Raw genomic sequence first — 26418 nt, 5'->3', positions numbered from 1 at the left:
ATCAATGCACACACCTGGAATGAATTAGTAATTCACAATTTACAAAAATGAGCTCTGTATCCCATCTATTCACCCTTATCTTAATTTATTCATCTTGATGCACCTTTCAGGATGAAAGGGGAAGCAAGCTGGCAAAATTGTTGAGCAGTAATGGCAAATGGTCATAATGGTATGATAAGAAAAACTTTCGATCAAATGGTAATCTTACTTTGGTGAGGGACATTTGATTAAATGTGTGATGTAGTTGCCAGCAGGCTTCTTTTTAATGACCTATTTGTCTTCCATTAGTTTGACCCTTGTGTTTTATAGACCAATAACATGAACAGTTGGTAGAAATTAGGTTTCCTGACAGTCTAAATTTTTCACTTGCCACATCAAAACCTATTAATGAGTTTTTAAAAGTAGAAGGAAACACCTACATAATTAATCATAATTAGCTCATTTTGCATACTTGTCAAAAGAAAAAAATATAATTGTGTATTAAGTACTTATTTTTACTAGCACATTTGAGACTTTTGATAGATATGCAAACCTTGGATTCCAGATCAGGACTAGTATTTAAATCTTAATTCAGGTACTGGAAAAAGGTTTAAATACTAAATTTACGTCACAGAAACGAACTACACAGTGTTGACCTCAAGATGTCGCCAAACTCAGGCTTCCGCACAAAGACTGAACCGGATGTGACCTCATAACTGACGGACCAAAACATTTAGCTTGGCGCTACAGCTTTATCACAACAGCTAGATTTTTCAAAGGTAAGTTATAGTATAGTGTATCACCAATATCCATACTTCTATGCAGCTGTAGGTAAGTCTCTATTAAAAAGGGTCCTTTTTTAAATGGTTCTTTCAAGTTTTATGTCAAATTACACATGTAAACGACGAAATACAGCTGCGTATCTACAATTGATTGAGTGTATGGGTGGCAAACTTTTCACGCGAAAATCGTCTTTAATTTCACACATTTATGGATATTAGGTCCGTGAAAGTCTGTAGAGTTGAGCTCAACGGTAGATAGGAGACAAGAATATGGTTTACAGCGTAGGGAAAAAACAATACAGCCTTTGTTTTTCTTAAGGGTCTCACTAATTCTCTCTGACATCACAACAGCGACCTGTTGTATTATTTTTCAGTGCTAAGGAATGGTCTGACTGCAGCAGTGCCAGCAAAGATGCACAGTCGCTTGCAGGAGTTGAAGAAGGAAGAGGAGACTCTCCTGAAAATTAAAATCATGTTGCAAGACCAACTGAACCGGTTGAAGGTCTGCAGGAGATTCAGTGTGTGTTTGAGTATCTGCCTGTGGTGTATCGTCTGCATGATGTCTCATTTGTCCCTCAGTTTGAAGAAGGTGAACTGAAATCTATCATCAATGCTCAAAGAGGAGATGGAACCTCTGAACAGCCTGCAGAATCTGAGGTAAACCACACCAACTGTTTAGATCGCTTAATCTGTCTGTGTTAGTGTCAAAATAAGAACGGAAGAAAACGGATGTTTCATTCAGTCAGGGGGTGTTTAATGGCTTAACTTTAAGAGAGCAATTGTGTTTAGGCTCACAAATAATAACTTAATTTTGTACTTTAAATGATAATGTTTACTGCATTCTCTTTACTACTTATAATGCATGTTTTTGCTCACTTTGCCTGCATTTTCTATTGTTTCCTCTATCGGGTATTTGAAAATTTCATCTAATACACTTTTATTCAAATATAACTAATTTCACAAGTAGTCAACATGTGTGTTTGTTTCTTATTAGGTTCAGGTTCATATGAACATTGATGATGAGAGCGAGATCAATCAAACCAAACTGCTCCTTAATTCTGCTGTTGCTGGTGAGATGGATGAAGATGAAGAAGAGGAGGAGGAGGATGACGACAAAGACAATGAAGACAACGATGGGCTTGAGTGGATGCAGGAAGATGAGGATGAAGATGATTACTGAGGCCCTCAGTATTTCTTGATGCTTCACTATTTGAAGTGTGTAAGAACTAAATGTAGATGGACATCTGTTCATTTGTTACCTGGTTTTGTATTTTGCATTAGTGGGAGGTTTGTGTGGATGGAGTCAGTGAAAACTACAGTGATAATGTGTAGTAAACAAATAACCTCTCTGTTGCCTTATTTACAGGTTGTAACTCCAGATTTAGAAATCACCTGTCATATCTGATACTGACACAGTATTGTTAGGTGCTTGTAGGTTACCAGAAATATTGTGCAGTTTCAGTATTAGTATTAAATATATATGGCTGGGCCATATTAGAGTTATATGCTGTGTATATTATGTAAAATAACATCAAGTACAGAATAAAACATTGATTGAATCTAATCTGTTACATTTAACTCACCAGCCTCACTGTTAAAACGTTACTTTTTCCTTGTCGGGTCCTCGCAGAAGGGTAATACCTGTATTAAATCTCCCTACCCCCCCCCTCCTCACAAATGGGTAGTGCAGTGCAAACATTTTCCACAATTAAACCATTCAGCATTTTCCAAACAGCTAAAACAATACAGCGCAACTCACAATAAGGCCAGTTTTCACGCTGACAGCAGGGACAGCTCTGGAGAAGCGTGGTGCTCGAACGGCCAACATACAATAGAGATCGTAGCAATAGATATATACGGCTTTCTGCTGCGGTGCCACGAGGGCTCCTGTTCACACAGCGGCTTGAGCACAACACACACCTGCTGCAAATGAATTCTTCTTGAGGAGCGCAGGTAATCAGACATCTCGTGCGTGCATGTGTTTGCATTTGGAGATGTGAGATAAGATTGTATGAGCAAAAAAATGGGATCCCACAAATGATTCTATTGTGTGTGGAAAAGAAATGAAAATGCAGAACTTTATTGCCATTGTACAAAACTCTGTTTTGGTCCTACTATCAAGAATTTAAATTTTGTAACTTCTATAACTTTCCTTTGGCCGTATCGGTCTTAATTATGTTTCTCGTCGGTTAATTCGATTGAAATGTGTGCATTAAACAAGGCAACATCACAAAAGTAGCACTTTAGATAGTCCAGTAATTATGCAGGAAGTTAGCGAGTATTTAGACTTAATTCATGTGTGTATGCAGAAAACATTTGAGAGAGGTGAATCCAGAGTGTGTATGGGATCTGTCTGCCTCAGCACGATGAACTCACACCCCACTGAGCTTCAAAAGGGACGTTTGACTCAGCATTATGGATGTGGGACCCCCTGGGCGCTTGACTGGGCTGACAGCCTATCATACATGTTATTAACTTAAAACAGGCATTTTTAAATTTTAATTGTTGAATTTAACACAGCTGCAACTGGCAGGTGTCATTTTGCAGTGAAGCCGAGTGGTGATCTGTGAGCAGAGACTGGAGCACAACAGGAGAGTGACTTTGCTGCAGGCTCTGGAGGACCATGCTGCCTCGCCGCGCGCGCACGGTGGGCCATGTGCTTGTGCTGGTGCTGTGTCTGTCTTCGGCTGAGGACTTCGACTGGACAAAGAACGACCACGGCTCCTTCTATTATGGCACTTTTCCAACTGGTAATAAGGTCTTTTTTCCCTTAAATTTGAACTGTAAATGGAGACATTAGGGGGAGGCCATCCAACAATGATGTCATTTATCAGGATTTTCGTGGGGTGCCGGCAGTTCAGCCTATCAGACCGAAGGAGCCTGGGACAAAGATGGAAAAGGTCTGAGCATCTGGGATGTGTTCAGTCACAAGAAAGGCAAAGTCCAACATAATGGCACAGGCGACGCTGCTTGTGAGGGCTACTACAAGATCAAGGTGAGGGGGCAGGATGTGATCTGAGTTCTAGAAAAGAGGGCAAAACAAGCCAGTGTTTCACTCTGTGGTGTGTGGGCAACAGGATGATGTTTCCCTGATGAAGGAGCTGAAGCTTACTCACTATCGCTTCTCCATATCCTGGCCTAGAATCCTCCCCACTGGCATCAAGTGTGAGTAGCTGATAATGCAAATTCCAGCTAAATTCGCTATCGCCTTTGATGATCGGCCGTCAAATTTGATAGATTGAACGTGTCCTTTATTCACAGCTGACCATATAAATGAAAAAGGAATACAGTATTATGACGATCTGATCAACCATCTGCTGGAGAACAAGATCACCCCCGTTGTTACTCTGTACCACTGGGATCTCCCGCAGGTCCGTATACAAAATACTCAAGAGCCACAACTGAATTTAATCTCATCCTAGTTCTTTTTTTTTTTAGGTCTTACAAGAGAAATATGGCGGATGGCAGAATTTAAGCATGGTCAATTATTTCAACGACTTTGCCAACCTGTGCTTTGAGAGATTTGGCAACAGAGTCAAGTACTGGATCACCTTCAATAATCCGTGGGTATGTTTGCAGCTCAGATCAATCTTGAGATGTCTCTCATTACACCAGTGTAATATAATCTGCTTCAGTCCGTAGCGGTTGAAGGCTATGAAACAGGCGAGCATGCTCCTGGCCTGAAGCTGAGGGGAACGGGAGCGTACAGAGCCGCACATCACATCATCAAGGTAGAAGAAAAACTGGTTCATTCGTGTAATATAGTTTCATTCCCAAACTGATCATCTGATGTTTTGTTTTTACCAGGCACACGCGAAGGTCTGGCACAGCTATGATATGCAGTGGAGGGGGAAACAGAAGGGTAAGCGAGGACAAGCTTGTGGAGGTGACGCCTCTGTTATTGTTTATCAGTGCTGACGGGTGTCCTGCACGTCTGCAGGTTTAGTCGGAATCTCTCTGGGGGGAGACTGGGGAGAGCCGGTGGACATCAGCAACCAGAAAGACATTGAAGCGGCAGAGAGATACGTCCAGTTCTACCTGGGCTGGTTTGCCACCCCCATCTTTCATGGCGACTACCCGCAAGTGATGAAAGACTTCATTGGTATGGTGAAACAGGTCATCCTGTCATTCAGAGAGGCAACTGCTTATTCTTGACCTTGCACACAGGGAGGAAGAGCGTCCAGCAGGGTCTCGGGACGTCCCGCCTGCCCACCTTTTCTCCCCAAGAGAAGAGCTACATCAAAGGCACCTGCGACTTCCTCGGCATCGGCCACTACACCACGCGCTACATCACCCAGAAGAACAATCCATCCAGCCGCGGCAGCAGCAGCTACTTCACCGACCGCGACCTGGCCGAGCTGGTGGACCCCCGCTGGCCTGACCCTGGTTCTGAGTGGCTCTATTCTGTGCCCTGGGGTTTCAGGCGCCTACTCAACTTTGTGAAGGTGGTGCCGACTTGGTGGGATTTCGTTTCTACGTTGTCACTAATGTAACTCTTATGGATTGTTTGATCTGTCCTGTAGTCCCAGTATGGAAACCCGATGATTTATGTGACTGAGAACGGAGTCTCTGAGAAGATGGCGTGCACTGAGCTGTGCGATGAGTGGAGGATACACTATCACAAAGACTACATTAATGAGATGCTTAAAGGTGAAATAGCTTTGATCTGTCAGTCACCTGTGTAGATTTATTCATTGCTTTTGCATCTCACATTCTCCAAACGTTTACTTTCCCTGGTGCCATTCAGCAATCAAAGATGGCGTCAACGTGAGGGGCTACACTGCCTGGTCCCTGCTGGATAAGTTTGAATGGGATGAGGGCTACTCTGAGAGGTTTGGCTTGTATTACGTGGACTTCAGGAACAAAAACAAACCCAGATATCCCAAAGCTTCTGTGCAGTTTTACAAACGCGTCATCAGCTCCAATGGTTTTCCCAATCAGAGAGAGGTGGGGCCGCCTGTGGATCTGTTAGACCGTCATCCAGTTGGTCACGATGTCAATTGATGTATTTTTGAAAATCCAACAGGTTGAGAATTGGAGGAGGAAAGCGATTGAGACGTGTTCTTCTAGCAACCAGCTTCTTGCTGCTGGTCAGTGCGTCTATCTCATCACCTCATTTGTCTGTCAATAAATCAAAAACTAGCTGGGGTAAACAAAGATTATGACATCAATCAAAAACTAAATGTACACAACGTGTTTTCAATTTTTATTCTTTGGAATTAAGAAGAAAAAGTAATAGATTAAAAAACAGTAGTTCAAAATTGCTTTAACCATAAAACCCCTAATGAAGAAAATATCTTACACACTAAATAAGATATCTTCTTTGTTTGCCCCTCCAGCTAGAAGGAAGTCCAAGGAACAAACAGAAATGCCAAAGGTTTGGCCAGTGCATGATGAAGTTTAGAGCTTGAGGGTATTTCTCTGAAATTAAAGCCATTTTTAACATTGCTGTGATTGTGAGTTGACTAACAGCATTAAAACTCTGCTGGATACTCCATAAGGCAGGATTCCACATTTACCCAGATGCCATAAATCCAATCTCTGTGATATAAAAGTAAACTCAAAGGGCTGTTGAGTTATCTGGCTGATGGACTAATTCTGCTTTCTGGAGTATTGCAGTGTTGGGTGCAGTTCTCAAAGGGTTAAACTGCCGTTAATCAACTAAGTACTTTCTCTTTTCTCATTAGAGGAACAGCGGAGTACTGCTGCCAATATTCTAAGACTTATTCATGGTAAGGAATCACTTATGCTCACTAAAGCAGCTAAAAGAATGATCTGGTTCAAAGAGGATCCATTAACCCTTTGAGTGCTGTGCTGAAGCTTGGCTACTTGCTTCATAAACGGTATCCTGACAGTGCTTCTGATGAGCTGTTCGTGTCTTCGCAGACCCTTTAACCAGCCACATGGAGATGGTAACAGAGATTGTTGTTCCCACTGTGTGCACACTCTCCATTCTGCTCAGTGCAGTTTTCCTGATGTTCCTGCTACGGAGGCGGGACTAGAGAGGAATGCTCACCAACTGGAGCATCGACACACACATACACACACACACTGTATTGTATGCTTTCTTTAGCTGATCTGGTGTGGATCTATACACATTATTGAAGGTACTCTGACATGCATACGCCGCTTGCTGCAAAACATAGTTTGAGGCTACTGTAATGACTTTACTGGCTGGTAAACAATCATGTGAAGAGCTCATTTTACAATATTGCTGTGGATCTTAAGGGCTAAAAAAGTCAGTTACTGTAGCTTATGCTTTCATTTAATTAAAAATGGCTAAATATACCTTCTATCATTCAGCTACAATATGGAACAGAGAATATTATGCAAATCTGGTAATAAATATGTTATTAGTAACCCAAACAACTGCATCATAACATGGACATACAAAGGTCATGGAAAACATTTGACAGAAACATCAGACACTTTGAACATTTATCTATGCTTCGTGATGCAGGGTGAGGCCTTCTGCCTTGTTTTTATCAAGCTGACAATAAACATCTCCAATGTTGTTGGTGCTCTGCTTCAGTTCATGCAAAGTTAACGAGACTGCAACAGACCATAGTAGAGTAGAAGGCCGGCTCTTCATCGTCCCCATTCACCGTTTCATTTGATAAATCTGAAAAAAATTGAAGATATTATGTTTCCAACAGGACGTGACATGAATTGTGTTTGGGATGAGCATTGAAAAAGCACCTGTTTGAAAGATGACATGATCAACAAGTGGTTGGTCACTGAACTGTAGGCACGTTCTGACCTCGCGAGGACCGTGGCCACTGGACACCTCCACCCCCCACATCACCGGGTGCTCTCTGAAAGATACGGAACCATGAACGATGAGATAATAGATCATCTCAAAATTTTGCAACTCACTTTTGCTTCAGAGGGGGTGCAGCAAGAACATAAGAATCATGGATTAAAGTACATCTACTTACTTCTGGTAGAAATGGCTGATGAGTGCAGGTTTGACCTGCAGTTTGAATACATGACCTTCATCATAAGGGTACATTTTGTAGTGCTGCAAACACGATCTGTGAGGGAGGAAGCCATCGTGTTTGATTACAAAAGTACATTTTGGCTGCTCGCCACAAAAGTGGTACCACCCAGAAAAGAGACGTATTTACTGTGTGAGAAGGAAGAGTCGGTCGTACGGCAGCCCCAGAAAGGTGCTGCATGTCAAAACGAGTTCCAGCACATGGTGCAGTTTTCGAAGTCTGATCACTTGCTCCTGCAGATCAACCTCTGTGCTCAGGTAGTAACACTGCCGAGTAACATACTCCAGTTTAGAACAATTACTTAAAATCAGTCACTCACAAAATAAACTTACCAGATGGTTTAGAGTGGTCAATTCTTCACCTGAAACAAATAAAACATTTATAAAGCATTCAATTAAAGTCAGTTTGTGTAATAAAATTTGTATAATACAAAATGTCACAATATTCTATATATGATTATTATCTTATACAGGTATTCTAAGTGTGAGATTACCAATTAGGTAGTTAATGTAGTCTTTTCTCATCTTGTCAAGGCCCATCTCTAGCAGCATGTTTACAGGGGTGACTCCTGTGAGGGACACATGATCGATCTGCTGATGGTACGACTGCATGATGAGCTTGCTGAGAGAACTGCTGCTGTCTCTGTGAATCTGGAACAGAGAAGACCAAATAACACACTTAGCAGGACCATCAATGGTGCTAAGGTGGAAAAAATGTATTCCAGAGCATCTTTTTATACCCAGGGTTTGATGTCACCAAATTTCAACGCGTCAATGACCAATTTCAGGCAGTCTCCTATGTCCTGGTAAGACATCACACCTATGATGAAAAAAACAAGGATGACATTTCAGTTGGAAATATTGAGATAAATGGGGGAAGTCCAAACTAAAAGAACCAACTTACTCTTTCTCATTAGGACCCATAGCTGCTCCACAAAGTCCAAATCTCCTCGTATCAACACAGATTTAAAAATAGGAGGGTCTGTCTCAGGGTCTGGATTTGTGGTCTTTTAAGTAGATTTGAATGTTGGAACATTATTACACACTTTACACATTATATACTTTTATTTATATTTATTTACTGTATATTCATAAATCTCCCATGTTTAACACTAACTTACCTCCACTGGTCTGGAAACCTTCTCTTGTAATTTCTTGGTCGTGCTCTGGACCTCTAACATAACCGGAAAACTGTTTTCAGCACTACACACCAGCATAAAACTCTAACAAATATGATGTTGATAGGTGCAGACCTTCTAAGAAGGCTTTGGTCAAGTCAACGGGAGAAGTGCTGTCAAGTGGTTCCACCCATTCGGTCTCACCAGTTCTTAAACCATTTGCAAGTGCCTAAAATACAGGAAATCTAATATATTCAGTTATTTATTTATGTGTTAACATTTATCATAGAGGTGGAATACAGACCTGAAGAAAGTCTAACTCTCTGTACATCTCAAACATTGGGCTCCTCATGTCTCCACAGCTAACTTTGATATTCTGCATGTGAGCAAACACAAAACAAAATTTAACTACCGGTACATAAATTGTGTACTAGACTGTGTTTTAGTGTCCCACTGTTCCTTAAGCGTGATTACCAGTGTTGCTGAAGCGGACAGTGGAGGGGTCTCAAGGATAGTCTCCATGTGGTTCCATTTGAGTTCCGCTGTCACACTACTCTGTGACTCAATCAAGGAATTTTCAACAACAGTGGAGCCAAACAAGATGAATCTGGCACTGCCTTTAAGATTCATCTGAAAGTATTAATAGCAGTAAGTAAAACATGTCCATACATGCAAATTTACACAGTCACTCACAGAGGATGGGTGATGTCTTCTTTTGTGCTCTTGTCTGATATCATCCAAGGATAGAAATAATCTTTTGTCTACAGTTGAACCTAACAACATATAGGTTGATTTAGGACAAATCTGATCAATATAAGTATATATTGTTACACTAGTGATGTTTTAAGAATAACTTAATCAAATAAACCAATACTGTAATTATACCTTTGCAGGTGACCGAGTATAATTTGATGCCTGATACTTTATTTGAGATGCATATGGTTTCAGCTCCAAGCCAGGTGGTTCCATCTGGATCAGACATGTCACATCTCACCCAGAGAGGGAGTAAAGCAGGACCATTTCCCACAGCAGAAACATTAGGATTTTGAGATAAAGTGTACCACGATAGAAGCTGTCTATAAAACAGAGAGAATTTATTAGAAAATCTTAGTCTCACATTATTTTCAGTCAGGAGAATGACAGTCACCTTGCTTTCATGACTGTGAGTGGTTGTGGGTCCAACACAGTCTGGTGTTCAATCTCCCCATTAACTTCAACTCCATTATCATCGCCCTCATCAGAGCAAGTTGATGTTTCACTTTTTTGATCCTCAACTTCAGTTGTTTTTGGAATCTTGTCAAAAATCAAAAGTAGGAATATAATTAGTGAAGGCACTTGAAAACATACAGAAAAGGAAAATCCATTGCATCATAAGGTATTCACACATGCCACAGAGACAATACAAAGCATATATTATTATTTTAAAATAATTATAACAATGGTGAGCCGAGTCAGCGAGGGTGTCTTTTTAATGGGTGTAACAACCTCCCTTATAATGATAAATCAGTCACAGCAAAATTATTACTCACAGCTTTTTCACAAATGAGTACTGGCTGATTGGCACAGTACATATTTATCACAGGCAATTGGTCACCCTTCATCTTTAATATTTGCATGTCCTCCTGAAACCCAGAGAGAGTTCAGTAAATTATACTGTAGCACAGATAAGATGACAGAGACCATATTGGCAATTTATTTTAAATAAAAAGTACCTCAAGTATGTTACAAGGATTGCTGCCTTCCTCTTCATCTTGTAAAGACCTTTTGTACAACGCAATTGACAACGATAATTAATAACCTCTTCAACGTAAACTGTTAATGGTTACTAAACTGAACAAGTACATAATCTTAAACGGACAATGCATAGAGTATTTTGAAGTTAGCCAAGAAGGCTAAATTGTATGGGGTTCAGAAAAACAACTACAACAAACTCACCGTAGAATATTATAAAACGTCTTAGCCCTTGATATCATCTTCGAACCCATTTGAAAATGTGCCACGATAAATTCCGTAAATAGGAGAGATTTTGTAGGGGGGAAAACTGAAGTTTGACGCAAATTTCTAATTTTTGAGCTGCTGTTATTTGACAGTCGCGCGCTCTGCTGCTGACGTCATAAGGTCGTAGTTCATCATGTTTTCGTAGTAGCTTAACGCGCCATGTAAGTAACTATAAACTTTTTATATATGCATACCCCCATAAAGAATGGTTATAACACAACTGAATATATGTCACATGTTATTGAAAATACAATTTATAGAAAATGGGTTTTTACTAAAAACCATCATCCGCCAACATGGCGTCAAGAAATAGTTCCATTTACAACATACTTCTTTTCATATTTAACAGTCGTAAAATAATATTAAAACGCACATTATTATTTCTTGGTATGGTGTATATTTAGTAATGTGTGTTCCTTTACAGTATGCAAAATAAATTAGGGAAAGACTGTGCAGCCGGATGTAGTAGTCCTTAGGCGGAGGCATAAACCATTCGGGGTGCTTTGCTAACTTCCTTTTTACTGTGGCCGCCCTAGCGAGTGGAGCGTGGTCCCGGCGAGCCGAAACCTAATTACCGAAAATGGTAAAGATCTTTGCTAATTTTATACACAACCTACATTGGCATACATTAAGCAATGTTTTTTATTCACCCTTTACAAATATGCAAAGGTTTGTTATCTTTAGGGCGCTTTAGAATAGGTTAGGGGACAAGAGTTGGAAATGCCCCGGCTAGCGAAGCTAACACGAGGAGCCATTTTGAAAGAAACTGCTCAGTTCAGTTACACGTGTCCTCAGATTCAGTGCTAGATTGTGAAAAGTGATGTCCGATTATATCATCTTTTACACTGACTGTATGTATTGTAACATACTGGTGTAACTGATGTTGCCCTCGCAGTCTTATTTGAGTGTAACCTGACAATCGTCTTACTAATGTGCGTGTTAGCCAAGTCAAGCTAAGGCCAGCAACTGCAGAGTAATGAGAAGTGTCTGATGTCGCGTTAAACGTCAGAACTTAAAAGATATCATCGATTGGAAACGACTTTTAAATTGACTTTGTTTAAACGTGATTGTAATTGAGTTCTATTTGGTTTTTAGGCCTGTGCCCGACCCCTGATCTCGGTTTACTCCGAGAAAGGAGAATCTACAGGCAAAAATGTTGTCATGCCAGCTGTATTCAAGGCTCCAATTCGCCCTGATGTTGTGAATTTTGTTCACACCAACATGCGCAAGAACAACCGTCAGCCTTATGCAGTCAGTGAACTGGCAGGTGAGTCCATTCCATTAAGACCTTCCTAATTTGTAAGATTCCAAGTGGCTCATGATCTTATTTTTAAATGGGTTATGAAATTAATGTTGGTGTATATTTGTTTCAGGTCACCAGACCAGTGCAGAGTCTTGGGGTACAGGAAGAGCTGTTGCTCGTATCCCTCGTGTTAGAGGTGGTGGTACTCATCGCTCTGGCCAGGGTGCTTTTGGAAATGTATCCTTTCAGCCCTAAACAAGATCTTAATTTCAGTTACTTGAACTTATATGAAAGGTGGGTCAATGCAGCATATACTTGCACTGATGGTGTAATTTGCGTCTGACTCTGTGACCAGTGACAGTTGCCTGCTGTCAATATGCTGGCGCATATGGCTGACGAGCAACAGTGTCTGAGCAGGTACGGTATATTTCAGGACCTACAGTCATAGGCTGGTCAGACTTCCTTGACTTTATTTTAGATGTGTCGTGGAGGTCGCATGTTTGCCCCAACCAAAACCTGGCGCCGCTGGCACCGCAGGATCAACACAACCCAGAAGCGCTATGCCATCTGCTCTGCTGTGGCTGCCTCTGCCATTCCTGCTCTTGTGATGTCCAAGGGTAAGCTCAAAATCAGTTTGAAACTTTAGGACGTGTATAACGACAGGTTTTCATAGAAAGCCTTTTACAACGTTGTTGCCATGATGGTGTAATTTGCGTCTGATCCTGTGAACAGTGACAGTTGCCTGCTGTCTATATGCTGTCATGGGTACTTGATGTATATTAAAGTCTGAGCAAGCACTGTTGTTCCTCCTTAAAAAGTTTAAAGGTGTGCTTGGTTGACCTCTTGCTGTGATACATTTGTTTTAGGGCACCGCATTGAAGAAATCCCAGAGGTCCCACTGGTGGTTGAAGACAAAGTTGAGGGCTACAAGAAGACCAAGGAGGCTGTGCTGCTGCTGAAAAAGCTCAAAGCCTGGAATGACATTAAGAAGGTATGGTGGGTATTTTTATGATTGCCTTTAATGAACTTAAAAGAAACATGACAAGTATATTAAAATGAGCTCTGGATTTAGGTCTACGCCTCTCAGCGCATGCGTGCTGGTAAGGGTAAAATGAGGAATCGCAGACGCATTCAACGCAGAGGACCGTGCATCGTCTACAACCAAGACGCCGGAGTCACCAAAGCCTTCAGAAATATCCCAGGTGATTTCATCTGCTCGTTTGTCGAATATTCTTCAGTGAGTGGATAGCAACTGACTTAAGATTTTAACCTCTTTGTTTTGCTCTGTTTTTGAAGGCATCACTCTACAGAACGTGAACAAAATGAATCTGCTGAGGCTTGCTCCTGGTGGCCATGTTGGACGCTTCTGCATCTGGACAGAGAGTGCTTTCCGTAAGCTGGACGAGCTTTACGGCACCTGGCGTAAACCTTCCACCCAGAAGGTTGACTACAAGTAAGTGTTTAGATTTAACTGCAACAAAAGCGTAACTGTTCCGTTTCAGTGATGAGCTTCTACTTCAGGTCCGTGTTTTTGAAACAATGTGATATTTATCGAAGTTCTGAGTTTAAAGGTCAAACAAACACAAGTGTGTAACAGTAGAGTTCACATGAACTTAATTCTTGATGGCTTTTTTTCCAGCCTTCCCATGCACAAGATGACCAACACTGACCTGAGCAGGATCCTGAAGAGCGAAGAGATCCAGAAAGCACTTCGTCCACCAAAGTAAGTATCGCTGAAGCTTTGACACGTTTCAGCCTGTTACAAATGATGATGTTCCACTTCTGGTCCGTGTTTCTGAGTCCTGATTGTTATGGAAGTTCTGAGCAACAGAGTTGATATAAAATGTCTACCTTGGTGTCGGTGCATGTTGATAAGCTGGCCTGATACTATCGTTGCAGAAAGAAGATCATTCGCAGAGTACTGAAGAAGAATCCTCTGAAGAACTTGAGGATAATGCTCAAACTGAACCCATATTCCAAGACGGCAAGACGCCATGCCATCCTCAAGCATAACCCTGAAGTAAGGGCAGCTTGGACTGGACATAAGACATTATTGGCCTTGATTGCAACCTGAAAATATTTCTTCTCTCCACAGATCAAGGCTAAAATGCTGAAACCCAAGAAGAAGCCTAAGAAGAAGGTGGAAGCTGCTAAACCCAAGGCATAAATTCTCAAGAGTTCAGTACTAAATAAATCATTTGACTTACATAATTGAGTCGGACGTGTTTATTACAATTTTTGATTGCACATGACTGGCAGTTGGGTTTGCACAGAAGGACAAAAGGTGAGTTTGAGGCACACAGCTGAAGTTGGTCAGAATACATAGAACCAAAACTGAAAGGACCAAATCAACCGAAGCAAAAAGTTGATGCTAAGTGAAATATTCAACAGAAAAGGCACAACACTTTCACACAACTCAAAATCTTGCATCTGGAGAGCAAGGGCACAATAAAGATCTCCTGAAGCACACAGCTAGAGCAGCTTCTAAGGTGATTGCATCAATAGAAAACATGGCTTTCCAGGCAGGCCTGAGGCTCAAGAACTGCAATATAAAGTTGTCACAGAGCTTTATAGCAATTGAAAACTGAAGCTATTAGAACTCTCCAACCATCTTCTGCTTAATACAAATCCAGTGATGACTGATGGCACAGAGTTTCGTGAGCTCACATGGCTGTCCCATGGGTGGGCGTCCCGGGCTGATTCAGGCCGATGGTGCTGCACAACCAGCCAGCAAAATCCACCTGCTCTGCCTCAGACCGTTTGATGAACGGATGCACCTGACAATATAGACGTGCGTGATGTTAAAATGAGCTGAGCTAAGTGCAGGACGTGCACACTCACCATCAGCTGCTTCAGGTCTGCTCTATCTGCTGGGTTCTTGACCAAGCTGCAAGGAAGTACAAACGGATCACGATGTGCTGCGTTCTGCGGCCACTAGATGGCACAGTATAGTCAATATGTTGCTGAGAGTTCTCCCACATACCATTTATTCACAAAGTCTTGAAATTCCGCGCTAAATATTGCAGGCAGCTTTGGTGGAGGCTGCAAATTGAAAGACAAGTTGCAGTTTAAGTTCCTTAAAGGCATTTCCAGGTGTGTGAAACGTAATGAGGTGGAAACCTACTTCATTGACGATGTAATCAAGTAGCTCAAATATTGCCATGGGTGGTCTGCTGTCAGAACCATACGCTGTGTGAGGAGAAGAACACATCATCTGAAGAATATCCACAGCCATCACAATTTATTAAGTCTACGATAGGGAAACACCCATACACATGCCAGGTCGCCCTGGCGCCCGAGGCTTTGGGGACGACTCGGTGAAGGCCGCTTCCCCCTCCACTGGGAATCCAAAAATCTGCTCCAGTTCCTTAGCATCTGGCGGGGGGATAGGAAAACGGCCTATGGCCATTTCCACCAGGGACAGACCCATGCTCCAAATATCAGACTGGACAGAGTAGTGAGTCCCCTGCAGACGCTCCGGCTGCACAACACAAAGGAATCACTCAGCTCAACAGTGAAAGAAACGGAATTCAGCTAACATTTAAAAAGGTGCCAGAAAACTAGTGGATGTTGCTTGCAGAGAAATCAGCCTGCATCGGCAGGACAGGTTCTGGGGGGGTGGTGTCTCTTTCAACTCACAGACATGTAAGACCGCGTGCCCACGAAGGAGTTGGCCATGGAGTCGATGAGCTGCCCGCTCACTCCGAAATCACACAGCTTGATCTCACAGCGGGAGTTCACCAGAATGTTTGAGGGCTTGACGTCTAAAAGAGACCATAAGTTTTCAGAACCCCACTGTAGAGTCGACCACGCGCAGGCCGCGCTGCCTTGTCAGAACATTTTCATCAACCTCCCACGGTCATTTTATTTTCACATCTATCATGAGATGTATGAGCTGAGCATTCTGGTATCTGTATTCAGAAGAAAAATGGTGGATCACAGATTGATTAAATCAAATAGTGTCTGACCTCTGTGCATGATCTTGTGTTTCTCCCTCAGGTAGGACAGCCCTTTAATCACCTGGAAAAGCAAATCAGACAGAATTATTACCAGTGAGTAAAATAGGTTGATGTTCCAAAACGCGGCAAATATATCTGCCGCGTGTCGACCGCGTAGGCGAGGTGTCGATGCTACCCACAGCAATGCTGACTTTGCCAAGGATCTGCTCGGGGATCTTGCCAGCCTTCTTCAGCGACTGGTCCAGGGAGCCCCCATCCTGCAAGCAGAGTTATTGTCATCGATGTCGTTCATCCGCATCCAAAGCGCATTAATTTGTGTCAATAAAACTGAGGTTATACAAGTACAGAGAAACCCTCTAACTGCTGTGCCAATACAGAAGGAGCCATTAATTATTAAAGAAGGCACCATATGCTCCATGCAGATGCTGATTTCTCCGTCACTGTAGAAAGCTCCATAGAAGCCCACGATGTAGGGGGAGTTACACTCGTGCAGCACCTGCAGCTCCCTAATAATCTGGTTCCTGATGGCTGGTTTGATTTCTAGGTGGATCAACTGGAAAACAGGAGGGTGTATTTATGTTCAGAATATCACAAGGTCCTGACATAAAAGGCGTCTGATGCAGTGGGAAAAAGGCTGGCTACCTTCCTCGCCATAATCAGGCCGGATGGTCGGTGAGAGACCTTGAAGACCACCCCTCCGTTGCCGGCACCCAGCTCACAGATCTTCTCAAAGTCGTCGTCCTTTAGCTCTCCCACCTTCTGCTTCTGGGTCAGGAAAGCCTCCAGGCGTTTCCGCTGCTGCTCGTCCAGCTCCAGCTCCTCCAGCTTCTTCTGCAGTGCCTCCAAGTTTGTTCTTTGACAATAGCCAGAGACAAGCGATGCTTTAATTATTCATGCAGGCTTCCTCAAACAACAACACAGAGTGCTACAGTTTTTGGATGTGTTCCCCCTGAAATATATGATATAAATATATATGAGAACGCAACATAGAGCCCTGTTTTCCTCATATTATGTAATCTGGAGACAAAACACAGAGATTGATGTGTGTGTGTGTGTGTGTGTGTGTGTGCGTGCGCACGTTTGTGCACAGGTGAGTGTGATGCATTTCCACATCTGCCTCTGGCAAAACTGTGACAACCAGGAAAGGAGGAAAGGACTGTTTCCATGTTCCATTCCAAATCCAGATGTGGAAACGCTCTGCTACACTGTTGTCATGGTGATACATCTCCTTTAGAAATCAATTGTGGAGTGAACTGTTTTGATGTGGCACACTCTGAACCCGCCTGGAGACGGCACCACAACGCCAACTCAACATCTCCTCTTACTGTATCTGCGCTAAATTCATCAGCCGCCATCAGTGTTCGAACAACAAAATATGAATATTTCATTCAAGTTTGATTCTCACATCTGCACAATACAATGATAATGAAGCTGCTGTCTTAGAACACGCAGGCAATTAGGGAGCTGGTGTGTTTGCATTTAATCATAACCCAATTGAGGGCAGCGTTAGAGTGGGCCAGCGCTCTCTTGCACGCAGCAAATGGGGGGTTAAGTGGTTTTATTTTCGCAGGCAGGCTTGCATATCCATGGAGATGAGCCACTGAGTTTGTCGGCTGTGGGCAGTGTGGGCGTTTAGTGGAGAGGAGCTGGGGGTGGAGGAGGCTGGAGATGCTGAGGAGAAGAGCAGCCTGGAACACACTCCAAACAATATGTACGTGGGAGGGACTCCAGAAGCTGCAGCCCCCCCCCCCCCCCCCCCCCCCCCCCCCACCACCACCACCACCACCACCACACACTCTGGGTGCAGTAACAAGTGATCACGACGCCCGCCTCATTCAAGGACCTGCAGCAGGCCTGGAATACAAATGACTAAATCATTCATTCAGGCAATTACAACAAACAAAAGAAATAATAAGATAAAACAAAAAGCATTTTCACTTCATCATTTCTGATTTTAGTCTGTCATAGTAATGATAACAATTTTCATCATTTTACAATAGCAGTAGTAGTTTACTATACATATATGCACAGTAATATATTGTGAGGGAAGAATAACCTCTCAGTGGGACAGAGTCAAAGAACTCCCGAATCAACTCAACCCAAAGGCACCCTTCGTTTTTAAGTACTGGAGTTTGTTCTTCCCAGAGTTGACACAGTGTGAGCTGGACTGTGAGGATCAACTATGTCGCTGCGGACCAGCCATCATCACTCTGAAGAGAGACGGGTTTCTTATCAGAGACGACTGGCTGTGGATAGAAGTGTTCTCAAAAAAGGACACACACAAATACTATCATTTACCAGCCCCTCACCCTGATTCTAACCATCAATCAAACCCCTCAAATGATCCTTCTAAGTTCTGAGTACCAGCCGAAAGGTCTGATCAATGTTCCAGTGAAATGCTTAGTCGTGTTTTCACTGTAACACATGAAAACACACACACACACACACACACACACACAAACACACACACATTTGTTGCATCAGGAATCTGCTCATCGGGCCGCTGTCATCAATGTCTTCTAGCATAAAATCGTCATGTTTATTAATGTTGGAAAGTTTATAAGGAGTTCAAATTTCAGAAAACACTCCAAGCGAATGTGTGAGGGACCGCCATCAAACAGCAACGCTGAATTGTTGGAGCGGAAGCAGAATTTCAGCAGCGTTGTAAGATGGTGATAAGACACACGGTCAGTGCGCGAGAACTGGTTATGTAATATTCCTCCAGTCTGATGCAGCTTGTTGCTGGACTGTGAGGACAGCACGGTGCCACCACACACTAACATCACCATTTGAGCTCTCTTCCCACTTGGTGGAGGGTGCAGCAACTTTGTTGACAGGCAGGAACGTTCAGCAACATTCTGCAAGGCTCTGCTCATTCAGTGAGTAGATAATCAGATGTGCGGCTCTGCATGATACACAACCATGCAGCAACAGGAAGTCCAAACTGTTCACGCATCTGACATTTTTCATTATTGTAATGGTGAAGCCATTGAATATATAGGCTGGAAATTAAGACATTTTCGCAAATTAATAATAAAAATTGTTCACATGAACCTTCAGACTCTGATGTCACACTCATGTAGGAAATTCAGGCTTTGAGTGGGATCTACATCTTCATCAGAGTCCATCTGTGTTCAAATCAATGGATTGGACCTGATTTTAAAGGCACACTGAATAAAGAATCTAAATAAGATCTTACCGCTCGTAGTGTTTATCAGAGAAATAAATGACTTCCATGAGGTAAAAAATAAATAAATAAAGGCTAGGAAAAAACTGCTTTATTCATTGTTTCTAAGAGCAATCCGTCATCATATAGAAGAACACACGCACACACACACACACACACACACACACACACACACACACACACACAGAAAAATAAAAACAAGTTTACTCGTAGGCCATATAATGGGACATCTACATGGTATAGCTGCAATGACACATTTTCGTTGTAAACAGCATCGTTCTCCGCTCTTAATGTCGGTACCTGATAACTGTCACTTACTCTGTGCCTCCGGTACCGTTAATAGTGTTTCCATCAGGGATGGGGTTGAGCTGGATCGGCTCTGGCTTCCTTCTCTTCTGCATGTTCACACACACGCAAGACACCAGCGGACGAACCGGAGAAAGAAACTATGAAAACCAGGATCTGGCTTCAGACCCCCGCAGGCAGCAGACTGGTGCAGAGAAACGGCGGTGAAAGCATGAGCTGGATCCTGCTGATATTCTTGTTAACGGGTGGATGCGAGTGATGCGGGAGACAAACGTCACCAAAATGTTTACGTTCGTCTTCCGGACGGCGTGGCTGCGTTCGGCCCAGCGCCCCCTCTGCTGGCAAAGGTGGAAACTATAATGACAACGATGTTAAGTGAATTTAACTTCAAGGCCTCTCAAGTAGTTCGTGTAACAAAAAATGTGGCTTCTTTACTACAGAGAGTCTATTTTACTGGATAATTATATTGTCTATCCTTGAACACAAAATGATGAACTTTGATTGCCTATTTAAAATGATATACCTCGACAAATTATATTGATGTATATATTTATATACTGTATACCTCCACAACAATAAATCAATACCTAAAACCCTAGAAACAAATCCTGAAGAAAGATAGGTGAAAAATAGCACAAATAGCACACACCATAGATACCAGAGAGTGAGCTCCAAACACCATATTTTTAATCAAATAAACAAAAATAAATTAAATAAATATGCAAAAACATGAGATTGAGCCACACTTATAAAACTCAAAACATGTTTCGCCAGGTAAACATCTGGTGGGCTTGAAGAACACATGAAAAGGAATAATCCATCATTACTCTGATGTAGTTTCTGCTATACGGTCCTGATGTAAGGATGAGGTATATTAAAAACCAAAAACCAGAAATAATCTAATCCAAAGTTTGTTAATCCCCCCCATTTATTATTTATATGCAGGGAAAGGATTCAATAGGGAGGGATGTGAGCGCATATGAAGGCCACTTCTGTTAGTATAATAACACAGCATAATATATTTGCTTTATTGTGTCAAATGAAAATGTGGAAATGAAGAAATGTAGCAAAATATGGAATATGTAAGATATTTGGTAAAATAATAACATATATGATAGTGTGTCTTCCTCATTCTCTGCTGTCACTGAATGTTTGCTCACTAAACTTTATTTTTCATATTTTTGCATTTATTTTGTAATTAACCTTCAGCAAACAAAGCATGCATTTTGTTCACGCTCTGTTTCCTGCAAAGCCCATCCACAATATTCAAACTCCTATTAAAAATCCCCGACAACCCTGCCTTTCTAATTGTTCTTGTAGCCTTCTAGGCGGCTGAAAGACCTGTTTTGTGTGTTGCCCTTGTTGAGCCCTGAGTTTGATCCTTCTACATGATGCAAAATACTTTTAAAAAAATGTCCAAACTTTCTCCTCATCTACTCGCCCAGTGAAATCTCAACTATTCTGTCTTTAATCCTGCATCCAGACTGTATCAGTCGAACCGTTTGACCTCTCCAAAAACACTGCTCAGCACCTTCAACAGTGAATGATGTCTCAACATGGATAACATTTTAAGGCAAAGCTACTTCTTATATATCATCTGCTCTCAAATATCTGCACAGTGTTACAGACACAAGGCCACTGAGCTGTAACCCACCAACAATGACAAACTATTTTTCTTTTGTTTTCACAAACCACAAACCAGGACCAACAGAATGGCTGAGCAGGAAATTGGTTTGTCATCACACTGCAGCTAAACAATACCAGACTCATCATGGGGCACAGAGGGGCTCCACTGGGGGCACATGGGTGAGAACCATCAGACATTTCTTTTCATATCTGTATTACAACATCATTCTCAGCATTATTATTATTTATTTTTTTTAAAAGCAAAAACGTAAAAACAGTGTTTTATGATTGATGATATACTGCCCCCTATCTGCTCGGAGGTTAATAACAATACTTTTGTCATATCCATCCATCCATCCATCCAGAATCAGAATCAGAATGCAGGAAAACACCGTAGAACTTCCATCACAGCCTCACTCACAACCACATCAACGCTCAGACTTCTTTTATTACATCCCAGTGGCCTGTTGTCACAATAACTTAACCTACAAATCAAACAAGAATCAACCTAATCTTTATGGCCCTCTGCTGGTACGTTCCAGTAAAATCTTGACGATCATTACATTTTCAAGAACATTTTGTCATTGCTGCATTCCATTTGCCATCTCTTTAAAAGCACACAAGCTGGCCCATAAGAATTAGGTAATAGCACTCTGTAGCTACCACCCAGCCCCAAGCGTGTTGTTGTGTTGCACAAGGAGACAGCAGAAAAGACGGTGAAGGAACAAGCTCGAAGGCACTGATTGAGGCCCAGTTGCAGCACTTGGAACACAGAAGACTGTATGTCTCGTTTGATTCTGTGGATCTGTTGCCTCATCCAGCACCACTGTGGCTGTGGGAGTTTGGGATTTATGGGCAGGGATTACAGAAGTCCACAAAAGCAGCTTCTGAAGCTGCCGATAAAAGCAGACACTTGCTACGACAGAGACGAGAGGGCCCCAGCCGTGGCCCCAGACAAGCAGATCTATCTAGACATAGAGTAAAGCTCAGAGTTGGACAGGCTGCCACAGCAGGACAAGCGGAGCTGGGCACTCTTTTGTGCTCCTAGTAGCTGCTCTATAGGTTAGATAGATGCACCAATTAATCTAATTTTGAGAGTTTGTGGCTTTCTGCTCTTTCCAGGTCAGCAAATTCACCTGCAAACAAACCTTCAGTAAATGCAATTGGCTTGAGCTTTTGTTTAGATAAAACTCCTCCTCATTGATTCCTTTACCTTGAGCGTCCTTCCTCTTGGCTGTGCTGGGCTCACTCTGGTACCACTTTACCTGCTATTTAAAAGTCAAAAATGCCAAAAGTGCATGCACTTTTCTTGGCTAATAGCTGCAGCTTAGAAGAATAAATCATGCACGATGAAAGAAAAACCAAGAAGAAATCAAGGACGGGCTGAGTGAGAGGATATGTTTCCCTTTTAAAGAAACAAAAAAATGTGTCTGGAGACCCTCAAGTGAATTTTTATGGTTCACACTGAACATAATGTCCCTAAACATTTAGCAACTGGAAGGAGGTGGTTCAGTTCTGCTTGTACATGATCTAAAAAGCAAATGCAGATGCAACGACAAGCCAGACAACACTCTGGGGACGGGGAAGGTGGTTCTGATTTAGTGACCAGAAGCAGAACTGGTGGTGAGCAGAAGGTAGTGAAGGTTCACTTTGGTCGTGTGATCAAAAGGCTGCCGAAGCAAGACAATTAACGAGAAATGAAAAAGATTCTAAGAAACTCTGGGGAGAGGAGGAAATCACTGTAACATGTGATCAGTCAACAACAGAGCAGACGGATTTCTCAGCTGCTTCTTTTGACCTTGTGCTTTATGCCCCTGATATAAAACAAAAGGAATTGAAGATATTTGTGCAAGCAGGAAATGAACATTTAAATTCTCTCAGGAACTGAGCCATTCATTGTTTCACACCGCCATCAATCCGATGAAAAATAAACATTTCATTTATTTCAATAGAATCTCATCCTGAAAATGATTGAGTGTCTGGAACCACTTTGAAACCCAGAGCAGCAGTAGCAGCTCTGAAAACTGAGCACTTTAAGCAAAATATTCAATATTTCAAGGATGCCAGTTCAGTTTATTGCCTAATATTCGTTCACATCATGGAAATTGTCCAATAAAACCACGACACAACATTGAACATAACATTTAGATTTCCCTTAAATGATCGCTGAGCCCCTGGGAAACCTCAGAGGAACACTCATACATGGAAAAGTGGAGGACTTAATATCAGAAACTGCACAAAAACACAAAACACAAAAGGTCAATCGGGCAGATGTTAGTAAAATGTATGCATTTGTGATTGCGAGGCTCAATCGCTTTTTTTTTTTTTAAGGGGGGTGACAGCAAGATCAATTTCATCTACTCTGACTTTATCCTTTTTCTTGGCTCAACTGAAAATGTTCATTCATGCAGAAAAAAATAGAAAACCCAATTATAATAATTACTCCGTTCTGGGTAATTTACCCACTTTCACCTCGTTCTGAAGGATGCAGCCATGTATGACGGGCAGCTATAGGACCGATCATTGATGGGGGTGGGGGGGTGGGGGCTGGTGAGGGGGGGTCCGTGGAGTTTTGGCACGTCTACCTGTTGTGGTGGAGAATGCTGCGATGGGGGAGGGAATCGGTGCGTTCGTGGGAAGGTTCGGGGTGGGTTAATGGTGATGGTGGTGGAGGGGGAGTGTGCAGCATCACATCAGCACTCCTGACGTCACCGGAGTTTAAAGTGGGCCGCGCTACAGACAGAAGAAGAGCGGAGGAGAGAGGAGGAAGGTGGAGGTCCCTCTCCGAACGCTCAACCCCTGCACGCTTCTGCTGACATAAAACAAAGACAGATTAAAACTTACCTGGAAGCACCTAAACCTGCCTGCAGGTATTTATTAGTTGAACGCGCAAGGTGGACGCGCGCTGTTTGCAGAGTGGGGACACTTCTTTTGCGACGAGGGAGATAACTTTAAAATCCAAGTTCCCCGCAGGGTGAGTTGACAGAGAAAATATATGTGCATGGAAAGCGGGCAGCGGACAGAGGTTTGTTGGTGATGGCAGGAGATGCTAATGATGCCGCAGTAGGAATGACAGTAATCATCCGGCGGATCTGCAGGGATCAACCGCGCGCAGGTGATTCAAACACATTTGTGTTTGCGGTGCTGAAGAGCTGCGGTAACTTGCGGCGCAGTCTGCTGGCATTTAAGCAGCTCTGCTGTCGGTTGCTTTATGTGACAAATTGTGCTTTCTATTTAATTAGGCTATTGGCGAGTCTATCCAATGGAAATGAGTGTGCGGTGCCAAAGACTGGTCGTATCATCCACTGCAGACATGTGGTGTCTGGTGTCTCCAGGAAAACTGTTGAAAGCCCGTTTTAGTGTAATAATGTGAAACTGTGTGTCAAGGGGCAGAGTTTGTGCTTGAATGCAAGTTTTACTTGCAAACCCTATTAGTCTTCGTGTGAATGTGATTCTAATTGTCAAATACAGTTGAAACCAAAGTAATTATGTGTTAGTGAAAAGTACCTTTTTAAGGTTGGCTAAATTATAATTTTTGAGTTGAATCATAGCTGAACGTTTTATTCACTTTCGAATGAACGTCGCATGAAATGTGTCCATGTCGCTTTTTGACCACTAGGTGGCAACCGAGTGCAGGATAAATTTGACCATAGGCTGTTATAGTTAATGAGCAGATCTGCGCTTCAGTGTAATTATGGAATCATTACTCTTTTCTCTGTTTTTCTGACTCTCTCTCTCTTTCTCTCCTTCACTCTCTCACAGTAATAACGATAACAACAGGTTTCACTCAAAGGAAGCTTAACTTGACAAGACAGCAGCCCGTCTTCCGGTGTTGACATATATGATGACACTCGCACCATGCACCTGTCTTAAATTAAGAACTGATTCTTACAGTTGCTAATGATGTGGCATCTGTCTAAATAACCAAGTCCAATTATATCTAATGCAGAATTACTGCTGGATTTATTTTTAAAGTGATGCATTTAAAGGTTCTCCACAAACAAGTCATTTGCAGTGAGGATAAATGTCAAATCAATGTCAGCTGTTTGTTACTTTGGTACAGTTGCAAAAACAAGATGATTAAATGCTCATTGAAATTTGTTTTAGTCGATATATATGTTGTTTTCAAGTTGGATTGTTATGAGAAAGACTGAAAGAACGTAGATTTCTAAAACAGCTTTAAAAAGCACTGCCATTTTTCCTACAGTTTCTGGGACATTTTGGGTTTCAGGTTAGGGTGTGAAAGTGACAGCATGATCTTATTTTGTCCTCCAATCAGGTGGTTGATCATTAACCGCTCATGTTGGAAGTTGATTTGTACCGGCTGGTGGTTCTCCAGCATTAGTGTTGCTTCATGCTGGGATTTCAAACAACTTTTTCCACCGACACGAGGCCACGCTGCCTGAAAACAAATTGGTACTCAGTTCAGCTCCAGTGGTTCCCGCTCTTGAAAGGGCCACGGACTACAGAGACACACTGAATTCTGACATTGTTTAATGAGAAGTGAGCAGTCACATCTTTGTCTCATTTTCTGAGCTCTTTCAAAGCGACAGATACCCCAAGGGCACAGATGAGGCTTGCACATCTTTTTTTTCTTCTTTTGCTTTTGGATGCCTGCATTTTATAGTTTGAATCCACTCAGCTGGAAACCCTGGTGTTTGGCCCAGTCAATACACTTAATTAGGGCTGATTAATGAAAAGCGGGGCCGTGGTAGGCTGGCAGCTTTCTCTTTTCACAAGGACACATGAAATTTGCTACAAAACACAGAGAATGTAGCAGAGCCGCTTTGCTTTTTTCGGGGTGCCACTGTCATATTTGGTGAGGAAAACTCGGTGAAAATTTGATGACTGCCTGAATCGGCCTCATGCAAACATACATTAGTCTCTTGCTCTGATGTGAATGAGCAGACTTGGAAACAATAGCCAGCTCTTACGCTGGGAAACAGTTCCTGCAGCATGATTAACATGCTGTTGACAGTGTGGCGCGCTGCAGCAGAATGAGCGTGCCCGCGGTGGACGTGGTCGGGTTCCTTTACATTTTGTTGGTTTCAACAAGAAACATTTTGAACGGGGGAGGGAAAAAAAACAGCTCCAATGACCTTTAGTCTGCAAATTAAGCAGTTTTTCCCTTTTCACTGACTGATAGATCTTATTATTTCAGCAAAGTGTGTAGAGTGTTGGGCAAATACCCCGGAGTCATAGCAACTACATTAACTAAAGTTA

At 42.3% G+C, this 26418-nt stretch overlaps 5 protein-coding genes and 4 non-coding genes across 21 annotated transcripts in view; 7 read left to right on the top strand and 2 right to left on the bottom strand.

The window, feature by feature from the left end:
• Window positions 1–613: 613 nt before the first annotated feature.
• Window positions 614–6797, top strand: lctlb (lactase-like b). 6 transcript variants are annotated; one of them, XM_029842360.1, is made up of 18 exons: window positions 614–758; window positions 1136–1263; window positions 1341–1418; window positions 1756–2714; window positions 3295–3511; window positions 3596–3756; window positions 3839–3926; window positions 4023–4132; window positions 4200–4328; window positions 4397–4492; window positions 4569–4623; window positions 4702–4863; window positions 4929–5206; window positions 5285–5411; window positions 5509–5708; window positions 5788–5851; window positions 6449–6493; window positions 6648–6797. In XM_029842360.1, the coding sequence occupies exons 5-18, from the start codon at window positions 3385–3387 to the stop codon at window positions 6761–6763; spliced, it is 1758 nt and encodes a 585-aa protein (XP_029698220.1). In that variant the 5' UTR covers window positions 614–758; window positions 1136–1263; window positions 1341–1418; window positions 1756–2714; window positions 3295–3384; the 3' UTR covers window positions 6764–6797. The 6 variants fall into 6 exon arrangements, with proteins under 6 accessions (XP_029698220.1, XP_029698219.1, XP_029698223.1 ...); XM_029842359.1 differs by having other exon boundaries at window positions 647–758; window positions 1113–1263; XM_029842361.1 differs by having other exon boundaries at window positions 654–810.
• Window positions 5955–11016, bottom strand: zwilch (zwilch kinetochore protein). Its single transcript, XM_011607403.2, has 18 exons — window positions 10812–11016; window positions 10589–10637; window positions 10406–10498; window positions 10024–10169; window positions 9762–9952; window positions 9570–9649; window positions 9351–9506; window positions 9181–9252; window positions 9012–9105; window positions 8880–8932; window positions 8663–8765; window positions 8499–8578; window positions 8253–8409; window positions 8092–8120; window positions 7889–8025; window positions 7700–7795; window positions 7461–7576; window positions 5955–7383 (listed from the first exon to the last, which is right to left on the bottom strand). Exons 1-18 carry the CDS (start codon window positions 10859–10861, stop codon window positions 7295–7297), a joined length of 1791 nt encoding a protein of 596 aa, XP_011605705.2. The 5' UTR covers window positions 10862–11016; the 3' UTR covers window positions 5955–7294.
• A 323-nt stretch (window positions 11017–11339) lies between these two features.
• On the top strand, window positions 11340–14325 carry rpl4 (ribosomal protein L4). Its single transcript, XM_003967449.3, has 10 exons — window positions 11340–11457; window positions 11970–12141; window positions 12248–12354; window positions 12596–12734; window positions 12984–13108; window positions 13190–13319; window positions 13414–13570; window positions 13757–13840; window positions 14017–14137; window positions 14213–14325. Exons 1-10 carry the CDS (start codon window positions 11455–11457, stop codon window positions 14282–14284), a joined length of 1110 nt encoding a protein of 369 aa, XP_003967498.1. The 5' UTR covers window positions 11340–11454; the 3' UTR covers window positions 14285–14325.
• LOC115251148 (small nucleolar RNA SNORD16) lies at window positions 12434–12533 on the top strand. Its single transcript, XR_003889703.1, has one exon. It is a non-coding gene; the product is annotated as a small nucleolar RNA SNORD16 (small nucleolar RNA).
• LOC115251149 (small nucleolar RNA SNORD16) lies at window positions 12811–12910 on the top strand. Its single transcript, XR_003889704.1, has one exon. It is a non-coding gene; the product is annotated as a small nucleolar RNA SNORD16 (small nucleolar RNA).
• On the top strand, window positions 13614–13684 carry LOC115251146 (small nucleolar RNA SNORD18). The gene has a single exon (XR_003889701.1). It is a non-coding gene; the product is annotated as a small nucleolar RNA SNORD18 (small nucleolar RNA).
• Window positions 13878–13945, top strand: LOC115251147 (small nucleolar RNA SNORD18). Its single transcript, XR_003889702.1, has one exon. It is a non-coding gene; the product is annotated as a small nucleolar RNA SNORD18 (small nucleolar RNA).
• Window positions 14326–14493: 168 nt separating the features above from the next.
• map2k1 (mitogen-activated protein kinase kinase 1) lies at window positions 14494–19852 on the bottom strand. Its single transcript, XM_003967448.3, has 11 exons — window positions 19582–19852; window positions 16719–16929; window positions 16483–16629; window positions 16256–16333; window positions 16086–16137; window positions 15757–15881; window positions 15391–15598; window positions 15242–15306; window positions 15101–15159; window positions 14959–15004; window positions 14494–14894 (listed from the first exon to the last, which is right to left on the bottom strand). The coding sequence occupies exons 1-11, from the start codon at window positions 19662–19664 to the stop codon at window positions 14781–14783; spliced, it is 1188 nt and encodes a 395-aa protein (XP_003967497.1). The 5' UTR covers window positions 19665–19852; the 3' UTR covers window positions 14494–14780.
• Window positions 19853–23948: 4096 nt separating this feature from the next.
• Window positions 23949–26418, top strand: part of megf11 (multiple EGF-like-domains 11) — a 51891-nt gene continuing 49421 nt past the window's right edge. For all 8 annotated transcript variants that reach the window (XM_029842349.1, XM_029842354.1, XM_029842356.1 and 5 more), the window contains exon 1: window positions 23949–24169. The gene's annotated coding sequence lies outside the window, so the exon portion shown is untranslated. The remainder of the gene's footprint in view (window positions 24170–26418) is intronic.

The sequence above is a fragment of the Takifugu rubripes genome, chromosome 9, assembly GCF_901000725.2.
Source record: "Takifugu rubripes chromosome 9, fTakRub1.2, whole genome shotgun sequence".
Classification (NCBI taxonomy): domain Eukaryota; kingdom Metazoa; phylum Chordata; class Actinopteri; order Tetraodontiformes; family Tetraodontidae; genus Takifugu; species Takifugu rubripes.
This window is presented reverse-complemented; position numbering and strand designations above follow the sequence as displayed.